We start from the raw sequence: 18,732 nt of genomic DNA, 5'->3' as shown, positions 1-18,732 counted from the left end.
AATTTATTATTATTATTAGAAAACTAATGATTATTATGCGCGAAGCATCCATGGGCAATTGCCACGTTTATTTGTAGTAAAAAAATCACTAAATTATTACACAAAATTACTAAAATTTTCCCAAAATTTTACCTTCGAAGGAACAAATTTTTACTATAAATTTTTACTAAAATTTTACTAACACCGTAAAATCGAAATGCGGCGTAAGATTTTTGCGATTTTAGTAATTTTCAAAATTAATATATTAAAATTTTACTAAATTTAGTACCTTCGTACGAACGAAGGTAATAATTTAGTAAAATGGTTTTTACGTACGGTGGTAGATACTCCGTCCTCCGGTAATAATAATAATAACAAAACAATAATAATGAACGAATAATGAAGATATCATCATTCATATTATTATTATTAAGATATTATGCACGAAGGTACGTATTTTCATTTTTCGTTTCGCTGCACCTGCACATTTTCTGCAAACCGACGTGTGTGGCGGGCCTTTGTTCCGTCGCACTTCGGGACCATTTTGAAACTCATACAACCTGCTAGCTAGTTGGCCGCTTACAAGCTAGTCGTTACGAATAAAAAACTCAGTAAGGGTGATCCCATGGAAGGAGTTCATGGCCACAAGAGTCCAGTTCAAAATATGGGCATCTCACTCCGAACGCATACTGGTGGTTGACAAGATCACCTTTCTTCAAGTTTCCTGTGCGCCGGACAGGTCCAATATCAGCATCAGAAATTTTAGAGATCTGCTTTGAAATCATAGTGATAGATTCTTGTCCTCGCTTTAGAACCTCCCTAAAGTTCGGTGTCGCATTACTCAGGTACATCGTGTCACCAAAGGTGCCAAGTATGCCCACTTCTACATACGAACGATCGCGCAACCCATCGCGCAACGATTCATCGGGTCTCTCGATCGTGAAGATGTACACGATGTGCGTCTGAAAAGGTATACTTTTGAAAGCTACAGTTTCCGCGCCTTCGATATCCAGAGAAAAGTAGTCAATTATTTTTGGCACTTTCGAAACTGAGAAAACGTCGTTTAGATCTGTCAGATGGATCTTCTTTGAATCCTTATCTTTGTCTTTATTATCCATTCCAGGGCCGACGATTCCGCCTCGGCCACCATTGTGAAAGTTGAAGAATACTTCTTCACCCCGAATGCCGATGCCTGCACCAACAAGAGCACATTTTCGTTTATGGTGATTTTTCCAATATACGTCGTTTGGCTCAATGCAAATGCCATCCCAGTCTTCATATGTTTCCAAGGCATACGTGTTCGACAAAAATTGCCAGTCATTCGCAGCTAAGTCAACGAAAAACCGTCCCCTGGATTGGCCCGGCTCTAATGGAAGCATTTTGCGGATTACTTCGTCCTGTTTTGACTGCGAACTCGACTTCCAATCTGAAGAACCAATCATTCTCGTAGATACTGGGCCGTTGAAAAGATATACTGTCTTCCACCCATGATGCCCTACCGAATGGTCTAAGCCCGCAGGTTGTGAGCTCTTGTTTGAGACGCGTTTGCTTGGGGGACTTTTTCGCCGTGCAGTTTCCAGACCACAACCCAACAATACTGCGCATAGGACAAATATCATGCCAATGATTTTATTTCTTCGTTTCATTTCTGCAAACCACAATTTTTCGATGCTCCGAGTTCATGAACGTGCGCCTTGAGGTGCGCTTGTTCAAAAGACAAGGGCAAGCCGAGCAGGGTTTCATACATTTTTATGTATCATCCATCACCTCTTCAATAATTCGTTCAATAATACCTTCGTAATAAATAAGCTTATTTATTTATTTATTATTATTATTACGAGGGTACGAAGGTAATAATTAATGACCTGCGGGCATATCCTTTATTTATTTATTTATTATTAAAAATAATAAGGTAATACGAACGAAGGTAATTTATTACCTTCAAAGGTATTTTACATTATTTATTACATTTTTCCTTCATAAGCTTTTTATACATATGCATAATAAATAATAATAATATGCACCTTCGTTCGTACCTTGCTTATTACTTACCTTCGTACTTCTTACCTTCGTTCGTTCGTTCGTACGAAGGTACCTTCGAATGAAGGTACGAAGTAATAAGGTAATATTTTCCCGAAGACTCCCCCATTTTTACGCCCCGGGTACGCCCAGGTACGATCTCAGGGTCCATGAATCAAAATAATTTTGACTGAAACATAATTTAGTAATAATAAAATGGTTTTTACGGTGCGTGAATTATTATTAATAATATGTAATAATATTATTACCGAGACATATTAATATGGTTTTTACGGTGGATCGATATCTTCGTTCGAACGAAGGTATTTCTTGAGTGCTTCTTGCGAGAACTTGTAAATCCCCCACTACTCTAATACCAAAACTCCGATGGCCTCAGCATCATCTGTCCTTTCTGATAAGCGTGCCGGATTTGTAGGACTCGGACGTTTAGGCCTTTGCACTGCACTAAAATTTGAACAAGCAGGATGGGATATTTTGGGCTCTGATGTTTTCCCGTCGTACGTAGACAGTATAAACTCAAAGACTCTCAAAAGCTCAGAGCCTGGGGTCGAGGAGGCATTGCGTGCATCAACTAAATTGCGCGCCACCCTGAATCTGAAAGAAGTAGTTGAGCACGCAGGTGTGATATTCATCTTGGTGGCCACGCCTACAGGGGTCGGTGAAGAGGCCTATGATACTTCAACCCTCAGCAGAGTCCTTCGGGATATCGCTTTGCTTAAGCCTAAGAACAAGCATATTATAATATGCTGCACTGTGATGCCTGGGTATATTTCGACAGTCGGATCATACTTAATCGAAGAATGCGAAGGCTGCACATTGAGTTACAACCCAGAGTTCATCGCGCAGGGTGCGATTATGGACGGTCTTTCAAAGCCAGATGTCGTCCTCATCGGCGAGGGTAGTTCTGAAGCCGGAAATATTTTGCAGGCGATTTACGAAGACGCCACTGATAACCATCCTCGAATTTGTCGCATGTCTCCAGCGAGCGCTGAGATCATGAAGCTAAGTGTCAACTGTTTCGTCACAACTAAGATAAGCTTTGCGAACATGATAGGTGATATTGCCGATGCTACCCCTGGTGCAAATAAGATAGACATCCTTGCCGCTGTTGGAGGAGACAGTCGCGTGGGATCGAAGTGCATTCTTCCTGGTTACGGTTTCGGCGGTCCTTGCTTCCCGAGAGACAACAGGGCTCTCGGAACGTATGCTCGCAAGGTTGGCATCCTGCCAGAAATCTGCGATGCCACCGACTCGTACAACAAACTACATGCCAATACGATGGCAAACATTTTGCTTGCAAAGAATCTTGACGAGTATATCATAGAAGATGTTGCTTATAAGCCGAAATGTCCCGTTGATATCATAGAGGAATCTCAACCGATTGAGGTTGCGAAGCTCCTTGTGCGAGCTGGTAAACGCGTTACAATCAAAGATAGAAGAACGATCGTGGACCTTGTGAAAAGAACATATGGCCGCATTTTCTCCTATGAGGTAAATGAAGTTCTTGTCGATTCAGTCAAGACCGATAACCCACTATCGAGCTATAAACGCTAACAAATATGACTACTCGAGAATCCTGTGTACCCTTGATTGTTGTTGCACGCAGCAACAGCAGTTCCTAGAGGAACTTTTCTCCGAGAGGGCGGATCTTCGCCCACTGTGTTCAGATCGAATTCCAGTCTAGCGAACTGATTTTTTAATTTGACCGTGAGATTAATGCTGGACTTTCGTACACGATCACTTCGTCGAGGCAGCCCTTGTGCTTTATGCGACTTAGCCTGACCACAACCCCTCCGTACACATGTGGTTTTTCCCCGCGTTCCCCAACGAATAGTTTTGATGATGCATGCTCTGCGACTCGCCCATGCCTTATCACAGCAAAACGCACTTGGTTGACTTTTAGCCTGACCTTCGCAGGTCTCATGACCACAAATCAGCTCTTGATACCTTCGAACCTTCGAAGATAGATCATTATAGCTCGTAATGAGCACCACGCGTTTAACCATCTCATGTTCACCGCAAAAGGCAACGCAGGAGACAGCATGTACACAACCAAAACGCCATAAGAGACGCCGTCGAGCCCGCACGCGATGCGGACAAAGAAATCATCCCACTGGCTATGGACACTTGCGGGTGCACGGGGAAACCATTCCTCAAGCTGCTGAAGGAAGTCATCGAGCAACAGGCGCACTGTATATCCTGAGCCGTCGAAGTCACAAGGCGCGTACACAGCAAGGACCCCCGCCCCTGCAGTTCCGTAACAAGGCACATCTCCACAGCATCGCCCTCGTCTACGTCTCCCTCATCAACACCATCATGAGATGGGTACGGGGAGATACCGTCACATCCGTGCGCCGACAGAAAGCAACATATATGCCACACGAGTGATAGACTTTCACCTCTACCCCAATGCTGTGAGCGATGATTTCTTAAGGACAGGGTGACGTAATTAGACTATTTAATAAACCGGCCTTTTGAAAATCATACTATTTGCTCATAGGAGCACGAACACGCACACGTGCACACTCTCGGCGGCATTCAGCCGCGGTAGGTGTTTTATCTGCACAAAATAAAACCCTCTTTTTCCCGTTGCCCGCGAACGTCCCTTCAAAGTTGTCGAGCCGATTTTTTTAGAAAGGGCCTCATGACGCAGAGATCCGCCTCATCGTTTGGCCCCGCGGGAGGCGCGATTGCTCGATGGCAAGGGGGTGAATAAAAATCGGCTCGACAACTTTGTCGGGCTCCTCGTTAGTTGCCCGAGGATGTAAAAGAAGCTGTCGAAGGTTGCGCCTAGCTCGAGTAATGCCCCCGGAGGCGCTCGGGTGCCACGATTGGACATCACACTCGAGGGACACGCCGACGCGTGGAGATCGTGTACGCTTCGATTTGTGATTAAAGCTGTACCTGGAGCTCCCCACAGCCGTCCTCGTCAGACACCAGGCACTCCCGGTACCGGCACATGGGGCAGATGAACGTGTCATCAGGGATGCTGAATCGAACCGATTCGAACCGATCGCAGTCAAGGTTGCGACGTGATGTTTTCTTCAGAACCGATTTTGAGATTTCCGAACCGATTCGAACCGACCGATCAACGCGCGGTTTCAAATATAACCTACTTTTCGGGCCGAAGGGTGCCGAATTTTTTCACCCACGGCACCCCGGTCAAAAGTCCAGCGCGTTCTCGTCTTTGTCGAATGTGGTGACTAGTCGCGCGCGCGTGCACGCCGCCACGCCGCCGTCGACTAGGGATTAGAGGCTCATCCGCCTGTGATCCCCCGTCTATGGTCGACACCCGCTCATCGCCCCGAGTAGGACACATGCGCGCCTCTCCTTCGAGCGCGCGCACCCCTGCTCAGCCCGTACGCCGTGCAGCATGTGCCCATAACGCATCTCGCCAGAGCCCCGCGGCACGCGCCTCGCTGGTAGCGCGAGTGGGGGCGGGGGCGGCGTCGCCTGCGCGGCGGCGTAGGGTGCTGTCGAAGCGGAGGGCGCGCGGGTTTAGTGGGGAGTACTTCTAGGGGTGAACCGGTCGGTCGCAAACGCTCTGACTGTTTGCCCGTACGAGACGAAAATAATCAGGGGTGGGGCGTAGGGGTAGGGACGTAACATTTTTGGGGTTAGGACGGTCGCGACTTGACATCTGACTCGACATGGTCGGACGCGGACTTGACGCGGACGGTCGCACACTTGACATCTGGGCGGACGAGGACTTGACGCGGACGGGCGCACACTTGACATCTGGTCGGCGGACTTGACGCGGACGGTCGCACACTTCACGCGGACTTGACATGGTCGGATCGACTTTTTCCCGCCCAAAGGTTGTCTATGGGTTAGGGTTTACAGGAACCCGGGCCGAATGATAAACAAACTAAACCATAGCTTCTCAAGGCTATCGATATGAAGCTAAGGGAATCCGGCTGGAAGCCTGCTGCTCTTCCAGCCGATACGGAAGCTGAGGTCGAGACGGAGGCCGAAATTGAGCGATGTATTATTTTTACGCCCGAGAGGTAGGCCCGCGTACGATCCAAAGACGCTGGTGATCATTTTGATTTTGACCCGAACACATTTACATGCATCAAAATTACAAGTACCGAAGGAAGATACGAGGCGATACGGTCACGGCCACGCCCGGAACGTATAAGGTCACGTACTCTGTCACCGACTCGAACACCGGTCGGTCGGGATTCAGATCTAGGGCCGTGATTATTATTACTTAAGAGAGAAGGTGGTGGGTACGCAAAGGAGTGATGAATGCCGAATCCATCGCCGAATACGTCACCAAACTCGGGACCGAGAATCGAGAGTCTCGGGAAAAAATCGAGCAACTCACGAAGCTCCTCATGCAGGCGAACGATGAACGCGTCGACGCCCTCGAGGAATTGAACGGGTTCCGCGACAAGAAGCGATAGAAGTCTGTCTACGAGACGACCACCAAACCCCTGATCGGCGACGACGACGATTACGATTCCGCCGAGGATTCGGATTATGAGGAGTCCGAGGAGGAGTCATCCAAGGACGACGACGAATTCTGCACCACGCAGAACAATGATATCTACGAGATGCTCATCGACCTCGCCGAACAATGGCCGGGTTGGCGCATAGCCCTGCGCCGCGCGGCCGACGCGGTTTTCTACCTGCCGTACGGCATCACGAGCGCGCGCGAGCTCGTGCAGGGCCCCAACAAAGTTTCGGGCATAGGTCCTAAGATTGCGAAGAAGACAAATGTTGATGGCCCTCCATGCGGTTTTCCGGCTCGTGAATCTACCACAGCAAAAATGTTCGCTTCTGTCCGGTGTGCTGCAGTGGTATTTAACTTATGTGTCCAGCACGTTCTCTCGAGCACTTGACAAAAGCTGTGGTTTGCTTGATCTTCGGCAAGATAGCTTCTGCTTGCAAATACCAAGTTCGAGCCACTGAGGTTGAATCGTCCCCATACATCGCATAAACGATGAACTCAAAACAGTGGGTGGCGGCTACCTTCTGTTCTACATCTGTGCCCATCATTAGGGCTTTCAGGTTTTGCAGGACCCGCAGTTCTATCTGGCCAAATTGAGCACCTTTCAGCACAAAACTTGCACAGCAGGAGTGCGTTTCTGGTCGGTGCACAGCGGAACCTACAAATTGCGTAATGTTATTCCCCCTTGTGGAAATATCACTAAGGATGGCTTTGCACAAATTTAATGTTTCGATGCGCTTTGCATTTGAAGATGCCAGCTTGCCGTCTAGAAGCTTTCTCCCTCCGAACCATTCGAATGGTTTCATATTCCTACCATCTGATTTGCTCGTTAACGTTAACATGTTTGGGATGTCCATCTCATCTGCATCATGGACCTTGTTGTAGTATAAAAAAACTCTCGAAAGCACCGACTCGCAAGAGGTGTGCCAACTGATAGCGGCGTGACCGTGTAAGAAAGCTAAACCCAGAGGAGGATTATCAAAATGTTTTATCAAGTAGTCGTAAAAAGCGGAAGCTTCCAAGCCCCGATTTGGCAGCATCACGATCTCTTGACCTCTCATACCGCATGGCCCCTTCCAAATCCTGGGTGGCAATTCTGGCCTTGTGCGTCGGTACAGGACGAAAAGTGCGTTGGTCAAACCTAGATCCCAAAGGTAGTGGTCGGCAAAATGTTCCACGAAATCCCAACCAGCGATGACGACATGGAAAGCACCTCGAGGAAGACCAGGTTCTATGCAAGTCACATCGCGCGAGAACTCTTCTGTGTCATCTGGGCCGCTGACATTTTGAAGCTCGGCGGGCAAGAGTTTGTGGGAATGGCGAGTCGGACGCAAGTTGGCTAACGCACGGAGAAAAAAGTGCTGTGTGCAAACCGCGCCTGTAAAAACGACGCAAAGCACGATAAAAAAGTGACGTCTTTGGTATATTCCGTGCCTGTCGTGCGAAGTCTCTACCATATTTGCTCGATCATTGTACCTTCGTTGGGGAGCGTTTCTGGTGTGGCCGGCGCGGCAGCCCTAGCTAGCCTACGCCATACACGGCGGGAAATGATTTTGCCTATTTTGCCAATATCTTGCCTATATGATGATGGATAGCCACGCACGTACGGCAAGATATGCATCGTATGCATGCCTAGTATCACATAGGCAACAAACTATTTGGCCATACGATTTCAAAAATATGCACATAGCTAGGCAAGATAATAATATTATTAGGCAAATCGATCGTGATTTATTATTTTCGTTCATCTATCTGTTTATTTAACCCTTTGAATCCTGAAAATCTATGTGCGAATTTCGCACAAAATCACACCTCGAGGGGCTTATACTTCGTGCGACTTACCTCGACAACCATTGCGAGTCTTGGCACCGAACTCGAGGAGGGCGCGTGGGACGATCGGCGGAGTCGCGGAAAAATACGCTCTTGCTTGATCGGTTGACACGACTTTCTTTATTCTTTTACAAACGTAGCACAAAAACACGGAGAAGAAACTTTGAACAAAAACTTTAGTGTCGCTTGAAACATGATGAAGAAACGATCGACATATCAGAGGAACATGACGTAAACGAAAGAAGTAATATCGCAAAGGAGCTCATTTCTTGCTCAGGAGCTTTTGAATGAGCTCTTCGTGCGTGCCTTGACCGGTGCGTAGCTGATCCTGACCGACGCGTAGCTGATCCTGACCGACGCGTAGCTGGTCCTGACCGACGCGTAGCTGGTCCTGGTCGGTGCGTAGCTGGTCCTGGCCGGTGCCAAAATGGTCAATTTTTGAGTCAAGCCGATCCACTGTAAGGCGAAGCTTTCGCATCATGGAACGCAGGTCGCCATCAGTCGACAAGCTCTCCGAGGTCGTTGTTGACGGCTTCTGGAGTTTCCTCAGCAGCGCTACAAGGGCGATGCCTGTGAGCGCAAACACAGCTTGCGCGGCCGCGACTGAAAGGCTCAGTCGCGTCGTTGCGGGCACCTCCACGTTGCGGGTGCACTGGAAAGGGCTGTTCAGCTTGAGCGGAGCGCAGATGGTCTCGGGCGGATACTCCGAGGCGTAGCGTTGAATCGCGAGCTCCTTGGTGGTCGGGGGCTCCTCCTTTGGCTTGCAGCGGAATGGACCGTTCTGCTTGATTGGTCCGCAAATGGTCTCGGGCGGGTATTCCGAGGCGTAGCGTTGAATCGCGAGCTCCTTGGTGGTCGGGGGCTTGGGCTTGTCGAAGCAGCGGAAACCGTTGCCGTTTAGTTTCAAGAATGAGCACACAAACTCGTTCCCAAAGCCTCCATGCTGATCAGCTTGCGTGTTCAGAATGTCATTCCAACCTTTGATGGCCAAGTCAAGAGTAATACTTCCAGTAGCATCGAGCGAATTTTGCATCCCTAAATAAAATCCACCTCCAGATACGTAATAAGGTTTCGTCGCATCGCACGTGGTTGGAAATACAGCTCCACTCGGCAGAAATTTTGCATACATACACTGGCATGAACCGCTGCAAGGTGGCATGATTGGACAAGAGGAATGTGCAGTGTATAGACGACTAGCAAGGCTCGCAGAGCATGGGTAGCCAAGGGTTCCTTCATTACCAAAAGGATGATATGAAAAACCATACCCATTTGGCGACTGAGACTGAACAGTTGCCGCAGATGGGGGCAGCACGACATCCAAACATTCGCTGTGGTTGTAGCGCACGTTAAAAGTATTGTCGTACGGCGGTTCCGGATAGCAGGAATAACCATCTCGTTTCCAGTCATCACTCGCTTGATTGGTTTTCTGCAAAACAGAGGATGCGTACCTGTCGTCGTAAAAGCTTATGATGCCTTTGTTCGAATCGCCGTCGCTCGCAAAGTCATAGTCGTAGTGGACATAGTTGGCGTGTTTGGTCACCGACTTGATGTTCGTCGCATCGGGAATGTTCACGTTCTTTACGCACTCATCGAAACTCCAGTCTGTGCTCAGACCGTGAAAAGTGGTCTTCTGAAGTGGTCTGCAATAAAAACCTTCCTTCTCCCAGGTGGTCGTCTCAACACTCTTCGCGTTCCAAATGTCGTAGAAACTCAAGGTTCCAGTTGACCCGTCTTTCGCAGCGAAACGAAAGTCAAACTGGGTGGAGCCATCGTTTTTCTGCACCGATACGATACTTTCCGCGCTCGGACTCGATGTAGCACTCACACATTCATCGAAACTCCAGTCCGTGCTCAGACCGTGCAAAGTGGTCTTCTGGAGGGGCTTGCACGCAAAGCCGGGCTTGTTCCATTCCGAGGTGACAATAGACTCCAAGCTCACGCGCTGCGCGGGAAGCGAGTAGTACGCGAAAGATCCAAACATCACGCATAGAGTGATGAAATACAAGATGTATCCAAATATACGAATGCGCCATTTCGACCCGCCGATGGGTTCGATCTCCGCTTTGATGTTAAAGAAGAAGTCGGGAATCGGCACGAGAGTTTCTAAAAAGGACGAATCTTGCTGGTCGCGTTTGCTTTGCTGTAGTTCTGCATCAATTTTTGACTGCATTTCGGAAGAGTCCGCCATCTGTTGCACGAAGTGTTTAAAAGTTTATTTCCAGAGCGTGAAGGTGATGTGTCGCGCGTGTTTTGGCTATGGTCTCTCTCCTTGGAAGTGATGCTAATTGGTGAAGTAGTGATCCAGCAAACTTTCATTTATTTTCCTGAAATTTAACTAATAATATTCATTACTTTTAATAATAATAAACAGCATACATGATATGATAATAATAATAGTTTATTTACCTTCGTTCGTAAATATGTAGTCTACTAATAATTTAAATTAGACAAATTACCTGTACCTTCGTATGTATTAGATGGTTACATAATATATACCGAACGAAGGTACCTTCGAAAGTTCGTAAGGTAATTTATTACGAAGGTACCTTCGTACCTTCGTAGTTCGTTCTACTAGAAGGTACGAAGGTAATAAACACGGCGGGAAATGATTTTGCCTATTTGCATATGATGATATGGATATTTTTTATTAGACTATTATCTTCGTCGTTCGTGTTATTACGAAGGTATTATTTACGAGTATTTTTAAAGCAAGACGCAAGCAATAATGCAGGCAAACAAGCAAGCAACAATTGAGGCTACTTCTCTACACATTCTACCGGGTTCATCCAACTTCCCAGCTCGAGCCACGAGCAATTCAACAGGTGAAATACTTCGCGCCAAAAGTGCTATTTACCTTCTCTGAGCGCTGCCCCCGGCCACAAGTCAAACACGACGATCTTTCTTGATCTTTCCATATTTCTTCATGTTTCTTACGGACGAATTGAAGCTATTGGTTCACCCCATTACCTGCAAGCCAATAAGTTTTGTCGTCATTGAATTCTTCCGAACTGTCGACACGCGAGCCGGAAAACACTTGCCTCTTTCATAAGACAAGCTCGCAGACCTCCGAAAATTAATGCACCTCCGCTTCCTCTTTCAACAGGCAGGCAGGATCCAAAGTTTTGACCGATTTCTTCCGTCTGTGTGAAAAGCACAAAATAAAGGTTCTCATCCTCAGACCTTTTTGAGCATCCACTGACGCCACGCACGAGTGCGGTGCGAGCGCCGGAGAGTATCAGCCGCGGACCTCAAGTGCGCGTTACGAATATTTGGGTGATCAACACGGGAAAAAGCCTGCCTCCAGAGAGATTTGCGTCGGTCGCGTCCTCGTCGAGTCCTCCTTCGCCGATAACATCACAGATCCTCTGGTGATACCCGCTCAGGTCACTGAACGATGCTTTCTGGACGCCCCCACGCGTCTGATACTGCGGGGCGAGCGTCATCCACGTTCGTCCGCTCTGGAAATTCCTTCTTTGCGATGATCTTCGTGTTTCTCGCCTTTTCCGTACAAGGGGGCCTAGGGTCCAGCGACGCACGCGCCACCGGCGGCACAATCACCACCTTCGGCGACTACGTCATCCACAATTTCACATCCAGCGGCATTTTCCAGGTCACGGACCCCTCTTTGACCGAAGTGGAGGTGCTGGTCGTGGGAGGCGGAGGAGGAGGAGGCTGGGGGTATGGCGGGGGCGGTGGAGGTGGGGCTGTTCTGTCCTCTTCGAGCAAAACGCTATCGTCGAATTCGATCACTGTCACTGTCGGTAACGGCGGTAACGGCGGTCAAACCTACGGCAGTGGCCTCGATGGTGGCGCCAGCGCTTTTGACAGCATGGTGGCAAGTGGTGGGAAGGGTGGTATAGGCCGAGGTGACGGCGGCGCAAGCGGCTCTGGAGAATTGGGTGGCGGGTACAGCGAATACATGGGTGGAGGCGGCGGTGGCGCTGGAGGACCAGGGGAGACAGTACTCTCGAATAAAGGTGGTGACGGTGGCCCGGGCGTTGAATCGGCCATATCTGGTACCTCCAATTATTATGGCGGTGGCGGCGGTGGCGGCGTCTACATGAGCGGCAACCCTGGCGATGGAGGATTTGGTGGCGGTGGGTCAGGCGGATATTACTTCCCAGCCGCGACTGCCGGACTTGGCTATTCGGGTTCGGCCTACACAGGGGGCGGAGGTGGTGGCGGTGCATATGATTTTGGCCCGGGCCCGGGCAATGGAAGTCCAGGCGGCTCCGGCGTCGTCGTCGTCCGCTACAAGAAGAAAGCCGCCAGCACGCCGTCGGTAGGATCCAGCGACGCACGCGCCACCGGCGGCACGATCACCACCGTTGGCGATTACGTCATCCACAATTTCACATCCAACGGCACGCTCGCCGTCACGGACTCCTCTCTGATCGAAGTGGAGGTGCTGGTCGTGGGAGGCGGAGGAGGAGGAGGCGCCGATTATGGCGGCGGCGGTGGAGGCGGGGCTGTTCTGTACTCTGCGAGCAAAACGCTGTCGTCGAGTTCGATCACTGTCACTGTCGGTACCGGCGGCACTGGCGGCTGGCCCTCTGGCGATGGCGGCGCCAGCGTCTTTGATGGCGTGGTGGCAAATGGCGGAAAGGCTGGAAAGGTTGGCAAAGGTGATGGCGGGGCAAGCGGCTCCGGAAATGCAGGTGGATCTGGATCGTCCTCCAGGGGTACGGGTGGAGGCGGCGGTGGCGCTGGAGGACCAGGAGAGACACCAGATTTGAGTGCATTTATCAAAGGTGGTGACGGTGGCGTTGGCGTTGAATCGGCCATATCTGGTACCTCCGATTATTATGGCGGTGGCGGCGGAGGCGGCGGCCGCGGTGGCGGCATCTCTGGCAATGGAGGATTGGGTGGAGGTGCGTCAGGATCATCTTTCTCTAGTTATCACGGTTCAGCCTTCACAGGGGGCGGAGGTGGTGGCGCCGGAGATTCGTATACTGGAGGGTCAGGCGGCTCCGGCGTCGTCATCGTCCGCTACAAGAAGAAAGCCGCCAGCACGCCGTCGTGCACAACGAGCCAGTACCTGAAGGATGGAGCGTGCGTGGCGTGTGCGACGGGGACGACCAGCGCGGGCGGGAACGCGACAGAGTGCACCGCGTCGTCGTCGGCATCGTCGCCGGGGGCACCAGGATCGTCACCGGAATCATCGACGCCATCCCCATCGCCTGCGCAGGAAAAGAAGGAGACGGCGGAGAAGACCCGCGACTCGATCCTCGCCGACATCGCGGACCCTGCAGTGCAGAAAAAGGCCAAGCTCCTCGCCGACGCGGCGATCGCCGGCGAAACGGTCCAGATACTGTCCGCCAAGCTCTCGGCCGCGGATGCGGACGCCGCGTGCGCCTCCGCGTACTCCAAGGCGGCGGTGAGCTCGGGCAAGGGCGCGTGCATCGCCAAGCCGGATACCTCAGCCGCCGCCGGGAGACGCCGCCTCTCCGCGACGACGTACAATGTCGAGCTCATGTTCAAATCATCCGAGGTGAGCGACGACGCGCTCGCCGCGGCTGCGAACGAGCTCAAGGCCAATGGCGTGGAGGGCGTTACGTCCCAGACGTCCGTGGATCCGATGCAGGAGCTCAAGGTCATCCCCGGCATCGACACCAACAAGCTTCAAACGTTTGACCGTGAGGCCAAGGACGCGGCGGCGGCGGCCCCGTCGAGCGAGCAGCCTCCCCCGCCCCCGCCGCCGCCGAGCCCACCGCCGCCGAGCTTGGTGGAGGACGACGACGACGCGGTGGTGGGACCGGGAGGAAGGCTCGTCGCCTGCGTCGCCGCGATGCTGGCGATCGTGTTAGTCGTGTAAATAAGACCCGTCCTGCTGTTCTTTCTCTGTCCCGAAAAAGTTGGACCGAGCAAACTGATTTGCCGTCAAATTCGCAATGGGCACAACCACGGCGCGGCGCCGCCTGGGGTTGGACGGATACTTTCGAGGCGCGCCGTCCCGCATCGATTCCGCTCATTGTCGGTCGGCATCGGGCAGGCGGGGATTATGTGGTCCATTACAACGCCCTAACTTAGCCCTAGACACCGAAAAGACACCGATTTTTTTTGGCCACAGCTGAGCAGTCATCCATTTTTTTCGTAATTAGCCTTAAGCTCTGATTTCCAGCCAAGTTAGGGTTAAGGTATAATGTTTGAGTCAATTTATTTTTGATTCACCGCCCCTGAGATCGTACCCGGGCGTACCCGGGGCGTGACAATGGGGGAGTCTTCGGGAAAATATTACCTTCGAAGGTACCTTCGTACGAAGGTACCTTCGTACGAACGAAGGTACCTTGCTTCGTACCTTTATTTATTTATTTATGATTTGAAGGTAATAATATTAATAAGGGTTAAGTGTTACCTTCCACTGTGGGAAAAAAATCGGGGAAACACCGGGGAAAATAGGGAAAGACCGGGGAAAATATGGGGAATCGTCTATAGTCCGTACGTATTCCCCGGTTATGATATGGCACGAAGCATTTGGGACGAGGAACGCCAGTGACAAAGTCACATTTAGTACCACATTCTACCCCAACTTTTTTGGAACTATGTTACGTTTATTCGTGATCTGATTGGTCGAGAGCTCGATCATTTGCAAAAGTCATATACTATGCAACCGTACGGTCGTCGTTTGTTACTTTATTTCTGACTAACAACGCTGTGCGACGCCTTCCGTGTCTTTGGACGACGATTGTTCTGCGGGACGTCCTTATCGTTGCGCGTGACGTGCACGTAGTCGTCGTCCTCACACGCGCGCCACTTGTGAACGAATAATCGACGCCAAGGCGTCTTCTGATGAGGCGATGGTAGACGTCGAAGTTGACCGATGTATCGATGAAAATTCAGCTTCAAACCATGGATAAGTAGCCCTTCTCAATGCGTCTTTCACCGAGGCTTCACCGAAGCTTCATCGAGACTCGTCCCAATCAGCCTCCCGGAACCGAACGTTCCTTGTTCATCAGTCTCACAGGGAGGCACCTACGGAAAATTTTAGCTCATTTTCAGGATTTGGGTGGGGAAACTTATGTTACCTTCGTATGAAATTTTTTATTAAGTCACGTCGAAACGTATGAGCGGTAGTCAGAATTGGGAAATTTATTTGGTCAAACGAGATTCGTCGTAACCGGATCTACCGTGTGTAGTCGTTTATTTGAACCCTAGCTGGGCTCAGTGATGGCCACGTCATTTTGGGAGCCGGAGCCTTCGGGGCACAAGCGGCGCGAATAGAGACTCGTATTTCGCTGGGCTTCTTCGATAGGTTCTTGCTCTGGCTCATCGGCTGGCTCGGGCTCGGTTGGAGGGGTGGGGGGTTCGATCTCCTCGGGCTCGGCAGGCTCAGGCTCGGCAGGCTCGGGCTGGGGTGGAGCTTCCGACATCTCGCGTTTAACCTCCGTTCGCTCGGCAATTACCAAGCGTGCTTTCTCGCGGGCCATGGCGGGCACCTTGAGCTGTTCGGGGGTCCTTTCCTTGCGGCCTCGGGATTTGTATCGGTCGGGGTCGGACATGTTTAACTTAAGAGAACATTATTATTTACAACATGTTGAAAATCGTCGCCACCAGAACCACGAGGATGCCCGTGAGTCCCGCGGCGTGGTCGTCCTCGTCGAGGATGAGCTTCGGAGGAGGCGGAGGCGGTGGTGAAGATGGTGGCGATGGAAAAGGCGGCAATGGCGGCGATGGAAAAGGCGGCGGTGGCGGCGGCGGTGATGGTGGTAGCGACGGAGCGTAGAGCCCAATGACGTAGACGGGGTTGTTGTGGTTGTTTTTGGCAGTCCCGTCCCCAAGCTGGCCGAGGCCGTTGTAACCCCAGCACTTCATCGCGCCGCCCATCAGCAGCGCGCACGTGTGGCGGGCGCCCAGAGCGATGCTCGTCGCTGTCGTGATCCCGGACACGTTGACTGGTGTGTTGCGGTTGGTCGTGGTCCCGTCCCCAAGCTGGCCGAGGCGGTTGTCGCCCCAGCACTTCATCGTGCCGCCCGTCAGCAGGACGCACGAGCTATGGTCACCCAGAGCGATGCTCGTCGCCGTCGTGATCCCGGACACGTTGACTGGTGTGTTGCGGTTGGTTGTGGTCCCGTCCCCAAGCTGGCCTCTGTAGTTGTCGCCCCAGCACTTCATCGTGCCGCCCGTCAGCAGGGCGCACATGTGGCTGCTGCCCAGAGCGATGCTCGTCGCCGTCGTGATCCCGGACACGTTGACTGGTTTTTTGCGGTTGGTTGTGGTCCCATCCCCAAGCTGGCCTCTGTAGTTGTAGCCCCAGCACTTCATCGTGCCGCCCGTCAGCAGGGCGCACGAGCTATAGCCACCCAGAGCGAGGCTCGTCGCCGTCGTGATCCCGGACACGTCGACGGGGGTGGTGCTCTGGGTTGTCGTCCCGTCACCGAGCTGGCCGTACTCGTTGTAGCCCCAGCACTTGATCCTGCCGCCCGTGAGCAGAGCGCACGTGTGGCGGTCGCTCAGAGCGATGCTCGTCGCGTTCGTGATGCCGGACACGTCGACCGGGTTGGTGCGACTGGTGGTGGTCCCGTCCCCGAGCTCGCCATACCTGTTCCTACCCCAGCACTTGATCGCGCCGCCCGTCAGCAGGGCACACGAGTGCCAGCCGCCCAGAGCGATATCCGTCACCTCGGCAAGCGCCACAGTAGCGAGCACCGAAAAAAAAAGGAGCCAGATTTTCATTTTTGGGGTTTGCGATATAAGCCCCGCGACGTGCGACCGAACAGATCGACGCCGAATCTCAGCCGTCCGTGCGAGTTAGACGCCGGGTTTCGAGGAGGCCGTTCGAGACCGTGCCTTCTCTGCGCACACCGATTTTCAGCCGATTCCGTGATGGTCGACGCAGGGCGACTCGCGCGCCCCAGGCCATATGCGCGCGCGCGAAGTGACTCCGGAAAAAGAGGCAAAATAGGAAAGTAAAAATTACAAACGTCTCTTCTATATGTACGTATGTACATACCTTATTATTATTATTACTTCATTCGTACGAAGGTACCTTCGAACGTATCTTCGTATCTTTTATTACTTACTTCGTACGAAGGTACCATCGAAGGTACCTTCGTAATAACTTTTACGAAGGTAAATAAAATAAATTAATTAATACCTTCGAAGGTAATGAATTCTCGTCCGCGCGAGCCAGCGTTTCACTTACCACAAAATTACGTGGGACTTTTAATGGCGCGCGCGAGACGCGTACGACAATGCACGCGTCATGAAGAGCGCGCGCGCTCGTTTTAGTCGCGTTCGGACGCCCGGCCGCTCCTCGGCCGCGCTTTGGCCGCGTCGGTCCTTAAACCCCACACCGCGCCACATAAACCCAAAGCGAAACCCCACTCGGCGTGGGCGAAACTGCCTGCGTCCGTCCGAGACTACTCGAAACCATCCTCGACAGCCTCGCGACAGTCACAAACAGCGATTGAAAAGTAAAATGCGAAAGTTGAGTTGTCGCGCACAAGCAAACAGTCACAGACGCCGATCGAATTTCGTTCAACTCGTCAAACTGACCCCCGCGTGACAACGTGCCAACGAGGGATCATTTTGCCCATAGGCGCTGTGGCACGACGACAGCTTTTTTTTTCACGAAAAAAACGGTGCCGGTGGCACAATTGTCACAGGGTCAGCGTATGGGGGCCAGTCAGAAAAATGGTGCCGTTGGCACAATTGTCACATTGGTAGGCCACTACAAACCCACTAGAGCCTACCCGCAGGGGTTTAGGCGAACCCTACCCGAGTTTCGAGCTACCCTCAAGGCCGCCACGGAGCCGTCGCCGCGCGGGCCGCGCACGACGTCGGCACCCGCGCGCGAGGCGCGTACGGCGATGCCCGTGTCATGGAGAGCGTGCGCGCGCATTTTGGTCGCGTTCGGACGCCTGGCCGCTCTTCGGCTGCGCTTTGACCGCGTCGGCCCTTAAACCCCACACCCTAGTCGCCACCCTCAAGGGGGGTCATTTTGCCCATAGGCTGTATCAAAAACCCGGAAAAAACCCGAATGACTTTCTGGTAGACCACAACAAACCCTAACCCTACAAAGTCCCACAAAAGTCCCACAAAATTCCCAGAAAATTCCCACAAAATTACGTGGGACTTTTAATAAAAGTCCCACAAAAGTCCCACAAAATTACGTGGGACTTTTTTTAATCGAATGGGAATTTCGGCAAATAAAGTCCCATTCGATTTTGAAGGTGGTGTAATAATAAAAATTCTCCAAAGGTCGAACCGTTCGTCAGTGCGAGTGATGGTGAGGTGTAATCGTTCGTCCTGTGGGTGGTCGGCTAGCCGAAGAGGCATTCGTGTATACGTATACACACGATACTGTCGTATATATAGTTTAACATCGTTCGTACTGATAAAAATAAAATATGTAAATAAATATCCAACCCTATTTAAATACCCGTTTATATGAGTAAACATAGTGTGACAACTATACGGGACACTGA

At 51.4% G+C, this 18,732-nt stretch overlaps 10 protein-coding genes across 10 annotated transcripts; 4 read left to right on the top strand and 6 right to left on the bottom strand.

Annotated features, from left to right (window-relative positions):
* Positions 1–587: 587 nt before the first annotated feature.
* MICPUN_64972 (predicted protein) lies at positions 588–1,625 on the bottom strand (the record flags this gene model as incomplete). Its single annotated transcript, XM_002506899.1, has 1 exon — positions 588–1,625. One exon carries the CDS (start codon positions 1,623–1,625, stop codon positions 588–590), a length of 1,038 nt encoding a protein of 345 aa, XP_002506945.1.
* Positions 1,626–2,389: 764 nt separating this feature from the next.
* On the top strand, positions 2,390–3,742 carry MICPUN_109669 (predicted protein). The gene has a single exon (XM_002506942.1). The coding sequence runs from the start codon at positions 2,875–2,877 to the stop codon at positions 3,571–3,573; it is 699 nt and encodes a 232-aa protein (XP_002506988.1). The 5' UTR covers positions 2,390–2,874; the 3' UTR covers positions 3,574–3,742.
* Positions 3,743–4,002: 260 nt separating this feature from the next.
* On the top strand, positions 4,003–4,500 carry MICPUN_64970 (predicted protein; the record flags this gene model as incomplete). Its single annotated transcript, XM_002506941.1, has 1 exon — positions 4,003–4,500. One exon carries the CDS (start codon positions 4,003–4,005, stop codon positions 4,405–4,407), a length of 405 nt encoding a protein of 134 aa, XP_002506987.1. The 3' UTR covers positions 4,408–4,500.
* A 181-nt stretch (positions 4,501–4,681) lies between these two features.
* Positions 4,682–4,858, bottom strand: MICPUN_64969 (predicted protein; the record flags this gene model as incomplete). The annotated part of the gene is made up of 1 exon (XM_002506898.1): positions 4,682–4,858. The coding sequence occupies one exon, from the start codon at positions 4,856–4,858 to the stop codon at positions 4,682–4,684; it is 177 nt and encodes a 58-aa protein (XP_002506944.1).
* A 1,214-nt stretch (positions 4,859–6,072) lies between these two features.
* On the top strand, positions 6,073–7,127 carry MICPUN_109668 (predicted protein). The gene has a single exon (XM_002506940.1). It carries the CDS (start codon positions 6,267–6,269, stop codon positions 6,426–6,428), a length of 162 nt encoding a protein of 53 aa, XP_002506986.1. The 5' UTR covers positions 6,073–6,266; the 3' UTR covers positions 6,429–7,127.
* On the bottom strand, positions 6,276–8,007 carry MICPUN_64967 (hypothetical protein). The gene has a single exon (XM_002506897.1). The coding sequence runs from the start codon at positions 7,930–7,932 to the stop codon at positions 6,829–6,831; it is 1,104 nt and encodes a 367-aa protein (XP_002506943.1). The 5' UTR covers positions 7,933–8,007; the 3' UTR covers positions 6,276–6,828.
* A 560-nt stretch (positions 8,008–8,567) lies between these two features.
* On the bottom strand, positions 8,568–10,493 carry MICPUN_64966 (predicted protein; the record flags this gene model as incomplete). Its single annotated transcript, XM_002506896.1, has 1 exon — positions 8,568–10,493. The coding sequence occupies one exon, from the start codon at positions 10,491–10,493 to the stop codon at positions 8,568–8,570; it is 1,926 nt and encodes a 641-aa protein (XP_002506942.1).
* A 1,206-nt stretch (positions 10,494–11,699) lies between these two features.
* On the top strand, positions 11,700–14,120 carry MICPUN_104675 (predicted protein; the record flags this gene model as incomplete). The annotated part of the gene is made up of 1 exon (XM_002506939.1): positions 11,700–14,120. One exon carries the CDS (start codon positions 11,700–11,702, stop codon positions 14,118–14,120), a length of 2,421 nt encoding a protein of 806 aa, XP_002506985.1.
* Positions 14,121–14,938: 818 nt separating this feature from the next.
* Positions 14,939–15,284, bottom strand: MICPUN_64964 (predicted protein; the record flags this gene model as incomplete). Its single annotated transcript, XM_002506895.1, has 2 exons — positions 15,246–15,284; positions 14,939–15,168 (listed from the first exon to the last, which is right to left on the bottom strand). Exons 1-2 carry the CDS (start codon positions 15,256–15,258, stop codon positions 14,939–14,941), a joined length of 243 nt encoding a protein of 80 aa, XP_002506941.1. The 5' UTR covers positions 15,259–15,284.
* A 545-nt stretch (positions 15,285–15,829) lies between these two features.
* Positions 15,830–16,999, bottom strand: MICPUN_89262 (predicted protein; the record flags this gene model as incomplete). Its single annotated transcript, XM_002506894.1, has 1 exon — positions 15,830–16,999. A coding segment is annotated over one exon (1,170 nt), but the record flags the coding sequence as incomplete, so codon positions are not given.
* Between the last annotated feature and the right edge of the window lie 1,733 nt (positions 17,000–18,732).

The sequence above is a fragment of the Micromonas commoda genome, chromosome 17, assembly GCF_000090985.2.
Source record: "Micromonas commoda chromosome 17, complete sequence".
Classification (NCBI taxonomy): Eukaryota; Viridiplantae; Chlorophyta; class Mamiellophyceae; order Mamiellales; family Mamiellaceae; genus Micromonas; species Micromonas commoda.
The sequence above is the reverse complement of the archived record's forward strand: the minus strand, read 5'-3'. Positions and strand labels throughout refer to the sequence as shown.

What these genes read in the sequence shown, in the direction of transcription:
- MICPUN_109668 (XM_002506940.1), top strand. Translation starts at nt 6,267, where the DNA reads ATGAATGCCGAATCCATCGCCGAATACGTCACCAAACTCGGGACCGAG.
- MICPUN_64967 (XM_002506897.1), bottom strand. Translation starts at nt 7,932, where the DNA reads ATGGTAGAGACTTCGCACGACAGGCACGGAATATACCAAAGACGTCAC.
- MICPUN_109669 (XM_002506942.1), top strand. Translation starts at nt 2,875, where the DNA reads ATGGACGGTCTTTCAAAGCCAGATGTCGTCCTCATCGGCGAGGGTAGT.